General features: G+C 51.4%; 1 protein-coding gene across 5 annotated transcripts in view; it reads right to left on the bottom strand.

The window, feature by feature from the left end:
* Positions 1 to 15,674, bottom strand: part of LOC140481925 (fibronectin-like) — a 96,769-nt gene that overhangs the window by 48,485 nt on the left and 32,610 nt on the right. For all 5 annotated transcript variants that reach the window (XM_072578608.1, XM_072578609.1, XM_072578610.1 and 2 more), the window contains exons 14-22: positions 15,146 to 15,314; positions 13,746 to 13,937; positions 11,407 to 11,532; positions 11,219 to 11,308; positions 10,657 to 10,851; positions 7,100 to 7,369; positions 3,088 to 3,354; positions 1,994 to 2,088; positions 843 to 1,011 (exon numbers count right to left, since the gene is read on the bottom strand). In XM_072578608.1, the coding sequence (XP_072434709.1) occupies positions 843 to 1,011; positions 1,994 to 2,088; positions 3,088 to 3,354; positions 7,100 to 7,369; positions 10,657 to 10,851; positions 11,219 to 11,308; positions 11,407 to 11,532; positions 13,746 to 13,937; positions 15,146 to 15,314 (1,573 nt within the window). The remainder of the gene's footprint in view (positions 1 to 842; positions 1,012 to 1,993; positions 2,089 to 3,087; positions 3,355 to 7,099; positions 7,370 to 10,656; positions 10,852 to 11,218; positions 11,309 to 11,406; positions 11,533 to 13,745; positions 13,938 to 15,145; positions 15,315 to 15,674) is intronic.

The following is a 15,674-nucleotide window of genomic DNA, read 5'->3' as shown; positions in this document are numbered from 1 at the left end:
TGTTTACAGTGGGGTGAACATACACAACAAAAAAAATCACCAGAGACATTCTGATTCAACACCAGCGTCATTGACACAGAAAAGTATCACAAAATGGCGAACAGGGGGAGCTCTTGGCTAACCGGAGACCGAGGGACATAGCAACAGCTTTCATTTGTACAGCACACTTAACGCTGAACCCAGCTCCCTGGCAGCACTGTCATGCCATAACATTTAACAGCAATTCTCAAATAAAACAAGTCTAAGGAACGGTGGTCGTTTGTCAATTGTCGTTTAAACAAAAACCCTTGTTGTCCTTCAGGGAAGGAAGTATGTTATCCATACACCCTCTGGCCTACATGTGACCCTTAACTGCCCCTCTGAAACAACCAAGAAAGCAGCTCAGATCAGGGAGCATTTCGGAATGGGCAAGGATGGCTCATCATCACTTTCTGCAGGGCAATGGGGGAAGGGCATTAAACACCAGGCCAGCTGGCAATGGCTCACCTCGTTTGAACAGATTTACACCAACAAAAGGCCATGCAGAGACCGGACACTTGAGATACATTCGGAGCGATGAGTGAGATATCCGTCAGATTGGCACGGTTTGTTCTAAGGAGCGTCAGGAAAGGATAAGAAGGAGCTAGAGAGGCGGGCAAGTCCTGACAGTTTGTAACAGCGTAGGGCTGAGGTAGTTAAGGCCTGGCTGCCGATGTTGGGGTGAATGAAGAATGCGCTGGAGACCAGAATTGGAGGAGCGCTGTAATCCTGGAGGGGGTTGAAGGCGTTTACAGGACAAGAGTGAGTGGAAGTGGAGAGCTCCCTTTTTAATATCGAACAGTGTAGCCGGGCGAGAGCCTCACCAGTGACGACGGTCTTGGTGATGGGGTTGTCCTGCACTTGGTCGTCTGCTATCACTGTGATGGAGATGGTGTACTCGGTACCGGGTGTCAGGCTGGAGATGATGATGCTCCCAGAGTTACTGGTCACTTCCTGAGGGGTTTCTCCACCTTGGCTGGGTCGGACTCCCACCTAACACGGTGTTGAGGAGGGGGGGGGGGGACGAAAAACAAAAGAATCACACAGCGCAGCAGGAGGCCACTTAGCCCCGTCGACAGTGCTCCCTTGGTCCCCAAAGTTTTCCTTTTGTTTTTGATCCTTTCTTCAAGCTCTCTTCTGAGAGTCCCTGCGGAATCCCACCCCTCCTTCAGACGGGCCACTCCACTTCGGAAAGAACATTGCCTCGTGAAAGAACTCTCACTTCTTGCACTTCCACCCAATCGCCCACTCTTCAAACCAGATGGATCTACCCACCTGGTCTGACTGATCTATCTACGGGACTCTAAAGAGTCCATCCAGAATGGAAAAGATTGAACATAGAACTGCAACAGGCCCTTATGACACCAAATTAAACTAATCCCTTCTGCCTGCCCTTAGCCCATATCCCTCCGTTCCTTTCATACTCATGTGTTTACCTAAAAGCCCCTTAAATGCCCCTATCATATCTGTCTCCACCATCAGCACGTTCCAGACTCCTATCACTCTGTGCAAAAAACCTGCCCTTCACATCTCCTTTGAACTTTCCCCTCTCACCTTTAATTCCCCACAGTATGAGACATTTCAACTCGGGGGGGGGAAGATTCTGACTATCAACCCTATCTATTCATCCCATAATTTCATAAACTTCTATCACAAGCCTCCCCTCAGCCTCTACCGCTCCAGAGAAAATAACCTGTGTTTTTCTGGTCTCTCCTTAAGGCTCATACCCTCTAAACCAGGCAGCATTCCTGGTGCATCTCTTCTGCACCCTCCCCAAAGTCTTTACATCCTTCCTTTAGGTCAATACCGACAGCCAACAATTTATTCGGGTGATGAATGTAATACTCTACGTGTGGCCCAACCAAAGTCTTATAAAGCTGCAACGTGACATCTGGACTCTTGTAGTCAAATTCCCGACCAGTAAAAGCAAGAATGCCACACACCTGCTTTACCATCTTATGCTCCATGGTCTTACCCGGAATGATATCCTGGGTATGGGTGTCCATGTGATGATGATAGCTGTGTCCGTCACCTCTGTGTTGAAGTTTGGCACTGGGCCTACGGTCTCCCCTGCAATGTGTTCAAAGAAAGATTATCAGTAAGATTAGCTGGGCTAACAGGGGAGGGATGGGAAGGCCAGAATGACAGGCAGGTTAATAAAACTGCCCAGTGTGGAAAGCTCCAACTCCCAAGTTTGGTACAAACCTCCTGAAAAAGAAAATGCAAGACTGTGGAAGGAAGTGCACGCACACTCGTGGGCCACACAAGTACAACTGGTGCGGCCTAAACAAACTCCAATAACCCAGAGAAAGAGAGCAGCGCTCAGAATTGACGTCGGCCCGCCTGTGACTGGTCCAGGCCTTTGCTCTCAGGCCCAAGCATTAACAGAGCCAGAGGAGGTGGGGGGCATGTCATCACTTCTCCCTCACCCCTCCCCCATCTTCTTGTTGCTCGGCCAACTCTTGACAAAAGTTTAGGTCGACAGCCAACAATTTACTCGGGTGACAGGGAGAGATTCCTTCGCTTGGAGAGTGGTGAACCCGGGCAATTCTCTGCCGCAGGAAGCAGCTGAGGCCAAAACACTGAATGTTTTAGAGAAGTAATTAGACATAGCTCCTAGGGTTAAAGGGACCAAAGGGTTTGGCGGGAAAGTGGGAACAGGGTACTGAGTGGGGTGAACAACCATGGTTGTCCCAAATGACATAGCAAGCTTGAAGGGCTGAATGGCCTACTCCTATCTTCTACATTTCTACATGAAAGGCAATCAATGGAATGAGGAAAACAGCATTACCAGCGCTATAAGGGAAGATGGTGAAAACATTATGAGGAGGAATGCAGTGGGCTTTTGTGCAGACTTTGAGCTGGAGAAAGTAATGAGGCCGTAGGAAGGAAGAGTGGCTTCCCGACTGGAAGGTGATAGGTAAATGCAGGCAGCGATCTCCAGCCCGGTAATACCGCAGCCTTGGTGCAAGACTGGGATTCCTTTGCCGGTCAGGGGGCTCTGAGGGTAAGCTCAGTGAGGTAAAGGAGGGGAGAAACTTGAGAACAAGACAAGGCCGACAGACTTACGAGTTGTCAGAACGTTGTGGACTCTCTGGCTCGTCAGGTTGCCTTGCTTCGCAGTGAGGCTGACAACGTACTCGGATCCTGGCAGCAGCCGGTGCAGCCGGTACCTGGTAAAGTTAGGCTCGAGCTGGATAGTCTTGATGTTCTCGTCAGTGGTCAGGGCCCAGGTCAGCACGTAAGCAGTTATCCGGGCCCGAGGTGGAGTCCAGGTCACCAGCACCGAGCTCTTGGTGATGTCTCGGAACCTGAGGTTGGCGGGAGCGTCGATCTCTGAGAGTGGGAGAGGGGAGACAGAGAGAGAGAGAGAGAGAGAGAGAGAGAGAGAGAGGAAAGCACAAATGAGGATGACCCCCACGAGAAAAAAAAACAGCCCGACACCACTGAACCTTGTTGCATTTCCGTAGCACCTTGGCTCGAACCCAGGGCATGCCAAAGCGTTTTGCAGTTGACGAAGGGACGTTCTGAAGCCACCATTGTAACGGAGGAAAAATGGCTACCCCATCACATTCCCTCACGCACAGCAATGCGATCAGGAGCAGATAATCCGACCAGCTGTTAAATTGTTGCCCTTGTCAATATCTCTCCTTCCACAATCAACACAATCTGGCTATTCGTCGTAGAAATGGTTTTGGGGTCTTGCTGTCTACAGACAGGCTGCTATGTAGCCTACATCGCAGCAGTGATCGCTCATCGAAAAGCTACCTCGTTGAGGGTGCCTGGTTGTTGTGAAGGGTTCTATATAAATGTACATTTCCTTTCCCTTCTTCAACCGTTTACCTGATGCTCTTTGAGGGCGAAACATCAGCCCAGTCAGCAGGGAAGAACTCCCCTGGGCCTCCTCCCCTGCCTGGTTCAGTAGTTACCCTCACAGCGCCAGGGACCCGGGTTCGACTCCCATCTCGGGTGACTGTCTGTGTGGAGTTTGCCCATTCTCCCCGAGTCGGCGTGGGTTCCCTCCGGGTGCTCCGGTTTCCTCTCACAGTCCAAAGGTGTGCAGGTTACGTGGGGATTGGCCATGCTAAATTGCCCACAATGTCCAGGGATGTGCTGGTTGGGTGGGTTAGCCATGAGGAAATGCAGGGTTAATGTGTGAGTCTGGGTGGGATGGTCTCTTTGAAGGGGCGGGTGGGAACCCGATGGGTCAAATGGTCTGCTTCCACGCTGTAGCGATTCTATGATTCATGGGTCCCTCACAGGGTTGGATGATTGTGGGGCTCAAGTCCCACAAACTGGAGGACCAATTGGAGATTGACAATATCCCCCCGACCCCACCAAGCGATACTGAGTAAGTGCCGCACAACTGGAGTTGCTCATTATGCACATGTAACGTTGAACCGAGGTTCATACTGGTGGATGGAGGAAACAAAAACCTCACCATACACCTGTGATAAAGAACAGGGGGTTGGGTGGGAAGATTGGTGGGGGGAGGGCAGGGGATTCTTTTCGAAGGTTCTGATCAATATTCACGCACTGCCCCCCCCGCCCCCCCAACCATGCACCAACAGTAGATCAAGCAAACTTTGCTGCTCGTGGGAGCTTGCTGTGCACAAACAGCAGCCATGTCCCTACAGCGTCAAAAGCTGCTGTGTTGGCTGCAGACATGTGGAGAAGTCTCCAGGTCGTGGAAGGATCCATTTGTAAGGACAAGACTTGAATTTGAACAATTTATTTTCATTCCCTTTTCGCTCTGACGTTCGCTCAGGGCCGACAGCAATTCGGTTTTCGGACAGTTCCAGAACCTTGGGTTGCCGGCTCCGTGATGTGGGGCATAGCTGGGCTCAGGGCAGGGAGACCAAACAGGGTGAGGGGAAGATGAAATTCAGTCCCCATGTCGCACATCGTCTGCCCATTCACCCAGCAGCGGTAGGCTCGCTAAACCTACACTGGCTTCCCAGTCAAAAAAAAGAACAAGATTTGTAAAAAGCCCTGATCCTCGTTTTCGCAGCCCTCCAATCCACCACTCTACCCCCTATTGCTGCCAAAGACAAACTTCAAATGCAAAACCCAAAAGAATAGGGGGAGGGGGTGGTGTACGGTGGCTCAGTGGCAGGGTTAGCACTCAGTAGTTAGCACTGCTGCCTCACAGCACCACTGACCCAGGTTCGATTCCCACCTCAGGCAACTGTCTGTATGGAGTTTGCACATTCTCCCTGCCCTGAGTCCAAAGATGTGCAGGTTAGGTGAACTGGCCATGCTAAATTGCCCCATAGTGTTCAAGGATGTGTAAGTTAGGTGCATTAGTCAGGAGTAAATGTAGCGTAATAGGGTAGGGGAATGGGTCTGGCTGGGATACCCTTCCGTGTGGACTTGTGGGGCTGAAGGGCCTGTTTCCACACTGTTGGCATTTTTTCAAAAGAAATGCTGGGAATCGGAAACTAAAACAGAGATTGCTGGAAAAGCTCAGCAGGTCTGGCTGCATCTGTGGAGGGAAGTCAGAGTTAGCATTTCCAGTCCCTTCCTCACAACTAATGGTAGCTAGGAAAATGGTTTTTTTTTAAATGCAGAATGTTGGGTGGGGGATGTGGGAGGGAAAGGACTAAACAATAGATGGGAGATAGAGCCCAAAGAAAGAAGGTTTGGACAGACGAAAGTGTGAGTAACAGTCAGCCTGGGAGAACAAATAGCCACTAAAGGAGATGGTTAGTTGCTAACAATGGGTTAGCATTGTAATAGTAGACCATGTGGTAACACGGCCTGGTGTGTGGGCTAAGGACGTGGCAGAAGATGCTTAAAGCCCTAAAATCGTTGAACCCGATGTTGAGTCTGGAAAGCTGCAGGGTCCCCAAGCGGAAAATGAGGTGTTGTTATTCCAGCTTGCACTGGGCGTCACTGGAGCACTGCAGCAAGCCTGAGACAGAGATGTTGGTCAAAGAACGGGAGTGGGGGGGGGGGGGGGAAAGAGGTGTGTGTTGAAGTGACAGGCAACTGGAAGCTCAGGGTCTTCCCTTGAGGGCACAACATTATAAGCTGCTCCGCAAAGCAGTCACCCAGGCTATGCTTCGTTTCCCCAGTGTAGAGGGGACCACATCGTGAGCAGCGAGTACAACAGACTATAGATGGTGAGAAGCGCAGAAAGGCAACATCCCTTCCCTGACTGGAATCCACACTGACAGCCACAATGTGGAACCACAACGCCACAAGGAAAAGGTCAAATTTAACGAGGGCCAGTGTAACCGGACGGGCTGAAATGGACGTCTTTGCTGCGGGACACAGAGAGATTTGGGAGTGTTTGTGAATAATCCACGAGGGGCTAGCATCCAAGCTCAGTGGGCGATAGGGGAGGCCAGTGGAATGTTGGCCCTCAGTTCAAAGGCCGCTGAGTATAAAGCTGAAGCAATACAAGGCACGAGCTGGACCCCATCTGGAATACTGTTTTGCTCCCCCCCCCACCCTTATCCAAGGAAGGATATATTAATTCTGGAGGCAGTCCAGTGAATGTTCACTAGATTGAATACAGAGGGATTTTCTTCTGAGAGGAGGTTGAGTAGACTGCGTCTGTACTCACTGGAGTTTAAAAGATTGAGAGGCGATCTTATTGGAACATTCTGAAGGCACTTGAGGGGCTTAAACACCGAGAGGTCGATTCCCCTTGTGGGAGAATCTAGGCTAGGTAGCACGAATTCACCGTCGGGCGTCACCCATTTCAGAGAGAGACAAGGCAGTATTTCTTCTCTGAAAGGGTGGTGAATCTGTGCGATTCTTCATAACAGAGACTGGGTCATTAAGTATGTTCAAGGCTCAGAACGCTAGATTTTTAATCAGTGAGGGTTATCGGGAAAAGGCAGGGTCATGGAGTTGAGGATTATTAGATCAGCCAGGGTCTTAACTGAATGGCAGAGCAGACTTGATGGGCTGAATGGTCTACTTCTGCTCCCAGGTCTTACAGTTATCCTTTTTCCAGTCACCTCAGTTCCACGTGGTGGTAAGGAGTAAGACCCCTCTGCCCTGGCTGAGCTGATATCTCACAATCGGCCCCCAACCCCCCCGGCCCAGCTCGGGCTCCATTGGCACTTACTGGTGGTCTGCTGTCCAACCAGAGGCTGGCTCTCAACCTCATTGTTCAAGGCGTAGACGGAGAAGCGGTAGGTGGTGCCGGGCAGTAAGCTGGTGAACTGGGCAGAGTTGGTGGATGGGCGCAGCTCGGTGCTTTGGCGGTCGTGGCGGTCTAGCGGCAACATGATGACACGGTAACCAATGACCACGGCGCGAGGGGGGGTCCACATGACAGTGATCTTGTTCTCTGTCACATCGTTGAACTGCAGGTTGGTCGGGGGTTCCAACACCACTGGAAGAGAGATCCAGGTACGTTTATCCCAGTCAGCCTTATCTCCAGTTCCTCCTTCTCCTCCACCCTCCACATTCTCCCTCCCTTCCCATTCTCCCTCCCCCTCCCCATTCCAATCTCTGTTCACCCCAATTCTGTACTCCCGGGCCTACCTTCTGAACTCTTCCCCCCCCCTCACCCCCAGCTCTCCTGTGCGAATCCACCCCTTTTCCACTACATTTTCTCCCAGTTCCTCACTGAGGTAGACAAGATCATTCCCTTCACCCCAATTGTGTTGAACAAACAAACGCCAAGCCCAAACACTGAGCAAGTGCTTTCCCTCCACTCTCAAAGGGTCTCCCTAGGCCTCACTGCCCCCCTCGCTTTATCTGGGAGTGCAGACTCTGCGTTGGTTAAGCCTGGAAAGAATTCCCTCAGATTACTCATTACCTTGGGTGTCAGTTTGAAGTGGGGAACTCCCCTATCCTTATCTCCGCTAACCAGGTAAGGCAGGGAATCACTAGGCCATGTAATGAAAGCAACACGCTTGCGATCAGAACTCCCTGTTCCTCCTACTTTGGACACCATCCAATGGCATGGTCAATGTTTATTTATGAAGTGGCTTGAGATTAACGTTCAGGACCATTCCCTCTTTTAACGCAGACAAATTTTCCCAGCTACAGTCAAAGGTCCTGGCCCAGTCTTTTTTTCTCTTCCCCCAAAGACTCTTGTGAGGGAGCGGTGGATTCTTTAAGGGAGTCGGTCCTCAATAATGCAAAAAAAGGGGTTAAAAATAAAGAAATCCAGATCAACGGCAGTACGCTCAAACCTGGAGTTAAGTATTGGGAAGGTTCTAGACCCAACCCGGAGACTTTAAACCCATAGTGTAAGCTGCCCGTGTGGCGCAGTTCTGAGGGAGTGCAACACTCTTAAAAAGGGCACATGCTCAACTCCTCCAGCTCTTCCCAGCAGACCCCATGTTCTTCCTCTCAGCCAACAACTGCAATCACCGCTGGTGGGGGGATGCTGCTGTGTGCAGGCCGGTCACCTGCCCAAGAACTGGTGACCGTGCTCTCCTGAACAAGCCGAGAATTTTGGGAAACAGATGGCGAGAGAGAGTGACAGAAAGAGAGTGAGAGAGAGACAGAAAAAGAGAAGACAGACAGACCGAAAGAGAAAGAGAGAGAGAGAGAGAGAGAGAGAGAGACAGAATGAGAGAGAGGGGGGAGAGAAGAGAGAGACAGAGGCAGAGAGAGAGAGAGAGAGAGACACACACAGGAAAGGAACAAGAAGATTTCTGCATGTTTCCAACAGCTCGTTCTGTCCAGTACACTCGGCGGAGAAAACATTGCCTTCAGAACGAGACAGAATTTATCTTGCGGCAGAGAAAACAGAACCACTTCCCCAAGGAATCCTGGCTGCAGACAGCCTGCCTCACGGAGCAATCATTCGTCTGACAGCACAATCTCAGAATTGTGAGACTTCCCTCACACAAAGGGGAATTGCTGGCAGAAGCAGGAATCCCTATTTTGTCCCTATTTGGTCATACAGGCTCAGAACAAGCCAGACTGAGACAGAACAGAAACCCAGGGAGTTGCTATGCATTCCGTGCAGCCCACAGGTCAGTCCCGCGCTCTCTCTCTCTCTCTGCTCTTGCGGTCTAGCCTCCCCCTGGTTCCTCAGGGGAGCTGTGAAGCAGGCACGTCAGGGGTGATTTCAATTACATCAGGGAACAGAGGGCTCAGAGATTGTTTTAAGGTTTCAGTCTGGGCTGTCAGACTGTCAGAATCTGGCCTGTGCTCTCATCTTCAAAAGCAGCTCGTACCTATCGGGACAATTAAAAAAAAAGGGGGGGGCTACAGACAAAAGGTTTGCATCTCCTCTCTCCTCCCTGGGAAGCATCCCTAATTTGTACAGCACCTCATTACCCTTCGGCTGCTCAGAAAGGGGTTTGTTAGCTCAACGCTCTGCAGAACCTGCCCCCAACTACCCCTTCCCTTTCTCTGCTGCCTGGAAGGGGAAAGAAGGCCACAGCTCGACAGATCTTCTTTGGGGCGGAGAGCCTTGGGATGTCTCGAGGGGTGGGTCAGCCACTATGTAAATTTAAACTCGCAATGGTTTTGTTTTGAGTGAAAACATTCCCCCCCCCCCCCCCCACACCAATTTCCAGCCTCTTTGCTCTAACTAACCGGCTGAGGGCCACCTCAATCTCAAGGTCTGGTTTTGAGACCTCAAGAGAAGGCCGGGAGTTCACATCCCAGACCGTCACCATCACACCAAGGCTGCCAATTGGCAACAGGAAGGGATCAAACCTGCTTTACATGACTTCCCAGGGCACCTTACTATTGGAGCAGTCCCCTGTTGTAACGCGGGGGTGGGTGGGGGGGTCAGGAATGCCAAGCGACAGACAGTGAGCTGCCACACACGCAGTGATAACGGACCACACCATCAGCTTCCAATACCGCTGGTCACCACAAATTCATGGGTGGCACAGTGGTTAGTACTGCTGCCTCACAGCTCCAGAGACCCGGGTTCAATTCTTGCTTCAGGTGACTGTCTGTGTGGAGTTTGCACATTCTCCCTGTGTCTCCGTGGGTTTCCTCCAGATGCTCTGGTTTCCTCCCACAGTCCAAAAACGCGCAGGTTAGGCGAATTGGCCATGCTAAATTGCCCGGAGTGTTAGGTGAAGAGGAATGGGTCTGGGTGGGTTGCGCTTCGGAGGGTCGGTATGGACTTCTTGGGCCGAAGGGCCTGTTTCCACACTGTAAATAAGTGATCTAATCTAAATATTGGTCAGGCTACTGTCCTCAGGAAGACACGGGAATGTAAGCTGAGGGGGGTGGTTACTGGGTTTAAAGTCTCTCACCTGGAAACGACAGCACCTCCAATAGGCCAACACTGGAAGCACAGATCTGGCGCCTGGGGTAGGAGCACAAACCCAATGTCCTCTCGCTCCCCTCAATCCCCCCAGAGAGTTGAGCTGATGACTCCATTTGCGAGGCCACTTGACACTCGCCAGTGAACAATTCATCCCTCATACCTGCCACGATGGAGATTGCATGCTCTCCCAGTCTCTCATACTCCAATCCTGCTTCCCAAGGACAAGCCCTTTGTAGATGCCCTGCTCGCCACTAGTCACTCACCCCTCCACCTCCAAAAAATGCCGCCCCCACCCCCCCCCCCCAAACCTTTCCTTCGGGAAGATGCTGGACAGAGCCAAGCCTGCGTCTCAAGATACGGCAGCTCCACCCACCATCCCTATACTGCTCTTCTTCCCCCATTTGTGCCGTGGGACCGTCGCTCCGTACCTGCTTGAGGGACGCCATCGGTGGTCTGCTGGATGACCAGCGGGACGCTTTCCTGACTCTCCTCCACGGAGTAGATACTGATGTTGTACTGGATGCCAGGCAGCAGGTCAGTCAGGGTCAGGTGGGTTGCGGTGCTGGGCAGAATGATCTCAGTGCTGGCTCCTTCCACTGACGGCGTGTACACCACACGGTAACCTGGGATGGGGTTGGGGGGGGGGGGGGGGGGAGCGGATGCAGTTGTAACATTAACAATCCCACCACTCCCTTTACAGACAGGCCCTCAGAAAAGGCCCTTTCCCGTCTGTCAGTCCCACGCTCCGTTCTTCCTCCTTTCCTCATCCCCTTGTGGCAAGGCATTGACCACCAGATGGCAGCGCACTCAATAGTCACCAGCTGTAAATTCCCCTCCCCTCCCCTCCCAGAATTAATAGCCCCCATCCTAAACACACAGACTGTTTGGAGAACTTCTAGGAACAGTTCAGGAATTGACAGCTGCTTTTATGGTCGGGCTGCCCTTCTCACTGGAGAGGTGTACCCTGGGATATCACTGGGGTTGACCTACCTGTGATCGGGGCTTGAGGCCTGGACCATTCAATGGTGATGGAGGTCTCATCGACGTGATCGACGGTGTACTCAGTGGGACTGTCAGGAGCTGTGTGAGGAAAAGGCAGAAAGTTACCCCGGGAAACGATGGGTTCTCCTGACTACCATTGGGCAACGCAGCAGAGAGGTGTCTCCACGGCCACCAACCTGTCGTGGGCGTCCTGGTTAGGATCAGCTTCTCTCCATCTTCTGAGACTTCGAAAACATTCACGATGTACTTGCGGCCAGGCAGCAGATTAGGAATGGAAACAGATGTGGCTGTGCTTGGAACATCTGGAAGTGGGAAAGGAATAAAGGCTTAATATCCCGAGGTCTCCCAGACATATCAGCTCACAGACAACAGATTAACTCTTTACAGTGACTTAACCTACACCGAATCTCCACAACTCCACCCCTCCCTATGCAGGGCTCCCACTGTGGAAAAACCTGAGTTTTAAAATCCTTATGCTCCATCACTTTGCTTTGGTTAGGGGCAGGGTCCATCCTCTCTAACCATCAGGAAATCAAGAGAATTCCTCGAACACAAACACACAGACAAAAGACACACACACACACACACGCAGACACATACACGCACAGCTTAGACAGACAGATACACAGAGACACAGACAGATATTCATGCACACAGACACATACACAGACTGACAGATACACAGACAGACACTGACACGGAGACACAGATCTGTTCCTCACTGGCAAACAACAGGCGGCCACCTTACTGGACAACCTGGGCTTCAGAAAGACGCAACATAAATGCAGGTCTTCCCTTCTTTTTCCCAGTGGTGGGACATTTGTTCAAATCCCAACCTCGAAACGAAGGCACTGGATAGCCGTTACCCCGACGTCTGCGCCACGCCTGGAGTCTGCATCAGCCGAAGCGGAACGTCAAAGGGTTCGGCAAACTGCAGCCCCTGCCTAGCACGGTGAGCCCTGAGCCGAGGGATGCACAGGGAGACTAGTTCAACCATTCAATATTCTTCCTTGCTGTCCTACAGCAAGAGAATAAAGGCAGCAAGGACAAGCACAGGACATCCCACAGACACCAGGTCCATGAGAGTATGGAGGAATAATACTGCTCAAGGTAATTACTGAAATAGCAGGGTGAATGGCTGGGCAACAGGAGATGTCGTTACTACCTGCTCTAGATGCCTAATCCACCCAGTTTAAACTAAAGGGTGAGAGTTACTGAAAACAGGGGAAGGCAAACGCATTCACTTCCAGAGGACAAGAACACAAGAGTGGTGATATACTCCTGACGCTGTATAAGGATCTGGTCCGACTGCATTTGAAATACAGTGGGACGTTTTGACCCCTGTACCCATAGAAGTTTTCTATACAGTGGAAACAGGCCACTCGACCCAACATGTCCACACCAACCCCCCAAAGAGTACCCTACACAAAAACATTCCCCTACTTTTACCCCTGACTAATGCACCTAACCCAACACTGAGGGGCAACGTAGCATGGCCAATTCACTGACCTGCACATCTTTGGACTGTGGGAGGAAACCGGAGCACCCGGAGGGAATCCGCACAGACACAGGGAGAATGTGCAAACTCCACACAGTCACCCGAGGCTGGAATCAAACCCGGGTCCCTGGTGCTGAGAGGTGGCAGTGCTAACCACTGAGCCACCCGAGGAAGGATGGGCTGAATTTGGAAGGTGTCTGGAGGAAAGTTACAAGAATGATCCCAGGGTTGTCATACGGGGAGTGGTTGAGGACTCTGGGTCTGTACTCGATGGAGTTTTGAAGGATGAGGGGGGAACCGGATTAAAACTTACAGGATACTGAGAGGTTTGGATAGAGTGGACAATGGAGTATTTGTTTCAACCAGTCGCAGACACTGAGACCCAAAAACACAGCCTCAGAGTGAGCAGAAGCCCCATTAAAAAGAAGATGAGGAAGAATTTCTTCAGACACAGGATTAGATTAAATTTCCAACAGTGTGGAAACAGGCCCTTCGGCCCAACAAGTCCACACCGACCCTCCGAACAATAACCTACCCAGACCCATTCCCCTACCTTGTATTTACCCCTGACTAATGCACCAGACCTGCACATCTTTTTGGATGGTGGGAGGAAACCCATGCAGACACGGGGCAAATGTGCAAATTCCACACAGACAGTCGCCTGAGGCTGGAGTCGAACCAGGGTCCCTGACACCGTAAGGCATTAGTGCTAACCACTGAGTCACCGTGCCGCCCTGAGCTTGTGGATTAATAGCCTAATGACATTAACACATCACCTTCTCTTATTCCCAATGATAGTTACTCTATGAAACCCATTGCCACAGAAGGCTGCCGAGACCAAGTCATTAAGTGTCTTTTAAGACAGAGATAGATAGGCTCTTGATTATTCAGCGAATCAGCGGTTACGGGGAGAAGGCAGGAGAATGTGATATAGAAACAGATCAGCCGGGTTTGAATGGTGGAGCTGACTCGATGGGTCAAATGGCCTAATTCTGCTCCTACGTCTTCTGGACTTACCAAGGTACTGAGGCTGGGCCTGATCTTCACTAAGCTCATACTTGATGCGGAACCCAGAGACCGTGTCAGAGGCAGATACCCAGGAGACCACAAAGCTGCTGGAGGTGATCTCAGTGATGGATTCTGTTGTCGAGGACTCCCTGATGATGTCTTCCTCAGGCAACAGTGGTGTCTCACCCTCGGTTGGAGACCCTGTTAGGATTGGGGCAGTGGGGGGAACAGAGTGAAGCATCAGGTTAGTGAACTGTCAAGCAACAGTTAAGACTCTGCCCCAAGCTGGAGGGCAGATTGACGACAATGATTAAATCTCGAGAGCTGGTTTAATCAAATTCAATTGTCTCTTGTTTCCCCGCAGTCTAGAAGAGTGATCCGCCTGTTCTGGATAGGATTTAAAGACTTTGGTGCAGTTGACAAGCGAGCTCTTTCTGGTGGCGGGACGGGGGTGGGGGCTGGATAATGAAGCAGGGATGGTGATGGCTGCGTATACACCACATCTGCAACTCCGCTCAACTTCCCCACCCCTCCATCTCAGCCTGGGGCACTCTGCCATCTTGGGTCTCTGGTTAACGGGGCAGAACGGGGCAGAGAGAGAGAGAGAGAGAGAGAGAGCGCGAGCGCAAGTGGGAAGGGGTCCTTCAGGCATTTGCCACAGCCTCCTAAGTGGCATCTCTCAGCATGAGGGTAGTCTCGATCTTGGGGCTGATGTCAGGAAGCACTGCTTCAAACAAAACGTTGATGGGTGGGGTGGGAGATGTGTGAAAATCTGAGACTCTCCTGACCGCAGCCCAGATCCAGAAAGCTGGGGATTGATCTGAAAATCTTGAAACCTAGTCAGGGAACACCACTCCCATCTTTTGTTTTGATGCAGCCTGTCAAGGTCAATGGGGAGGCCATGACCTTAGTGGTGTTATTGCTCGACTGTTAACCCGGAGATCCAGGTAATGTTTTGTGGTTCGAATCCGATGGTGGAATTTGTATTCAATAAAAATCTGCCGTTAGGAGTTTAATGATGACCGTTGTCAGACAGACCCGTCTGGTTCACCAATGTCCTTTAGGGGAAGGAGACTGCTGTCCTTACCCGTTCTGGTCTACGTGTGACTCCAGACGCAGGGCAATGCCCTCTGGGTAATTCGGGATGAGCTTGACCAACACGGTGCCTCGTCCAATGAATGGATTTTTAAAAAAAAGGTAGAGGTCAGGGATGGGAGGGATCAAAATGGAGGGCAGAAGAAAGGCACCCTTGCAGGGCGGGGAACCAAAGCCAGATTCACAAGCAACGCCCTGGGGACCACGTTGGTTTGAAATAGCCACCGTCACCCTGGGGGAGGCTGAAGAGAGGGGAAGGCTGCAACCACCTGGGCTGCGGGGGTGGGGGGGTGGGGGGGGAGAATGCAACTTACGTGACACGTAGGAGGTTGTGAACTCAAAGTTGGTGACCATTGAGCGGCCATTCCACACCCTGCCGATCAGCTCTCCCTCGTAGGTGAGACCCGGTTTCAGATCCCGGATGGTATAGGAGTACATGTTGCCTGGAATGGTCACCTCTCTCCATCGCTCCCGGGAGTTTTTCTGCATGGAAACACACACAAAAGCGCAGGCAAGGTCAGACGAAGGATGGAAGGGCAGCCTTGAGACCTTTGCTTTCAAACCCAGCTGACCTCACGACGGGATTGAGACATTGGCCTTGCGCCATATCACAAACGGTTTGGGAGCTAAAGAACTCAACTTCCAACGGCGAGGGCCTGTTGCAACTAAACGACCAGCCAAATGATGGTATAATTACTGACAGCTTTTTTACATTAAACGAATGGGTTCCAGCCTTTGCTTTTTTTAAATATATGTAAGTACTGCCGGCTCCACAAGTCCTTTCTCCTTGAAAGTAAAACATCAGTGTTCCTCCCCACCTCCTCTTCCAGTGCCCTTTGCCAC

The sequence above is a fragment of the Chiloscyllium punctatum genome, chromosome 10, assembly GCF_047496795.1.
Source record: "Chiloscyllium punctatum isolate Juve2018m chromosome 10, sChiPun1.3, whole genome shotgun sequence".
NCBI lineage: Eukaryota > Metazoa > Chordata > Chondrichthyes > Orectolobiformes > Hemiscylliidae > Chiloscyllium > Chiloscyllium punctatum.
Note: the sequence above shows the minus strand (reverse complement) of the source record. Positions and strands in the feature narration are given on the sequence as shown.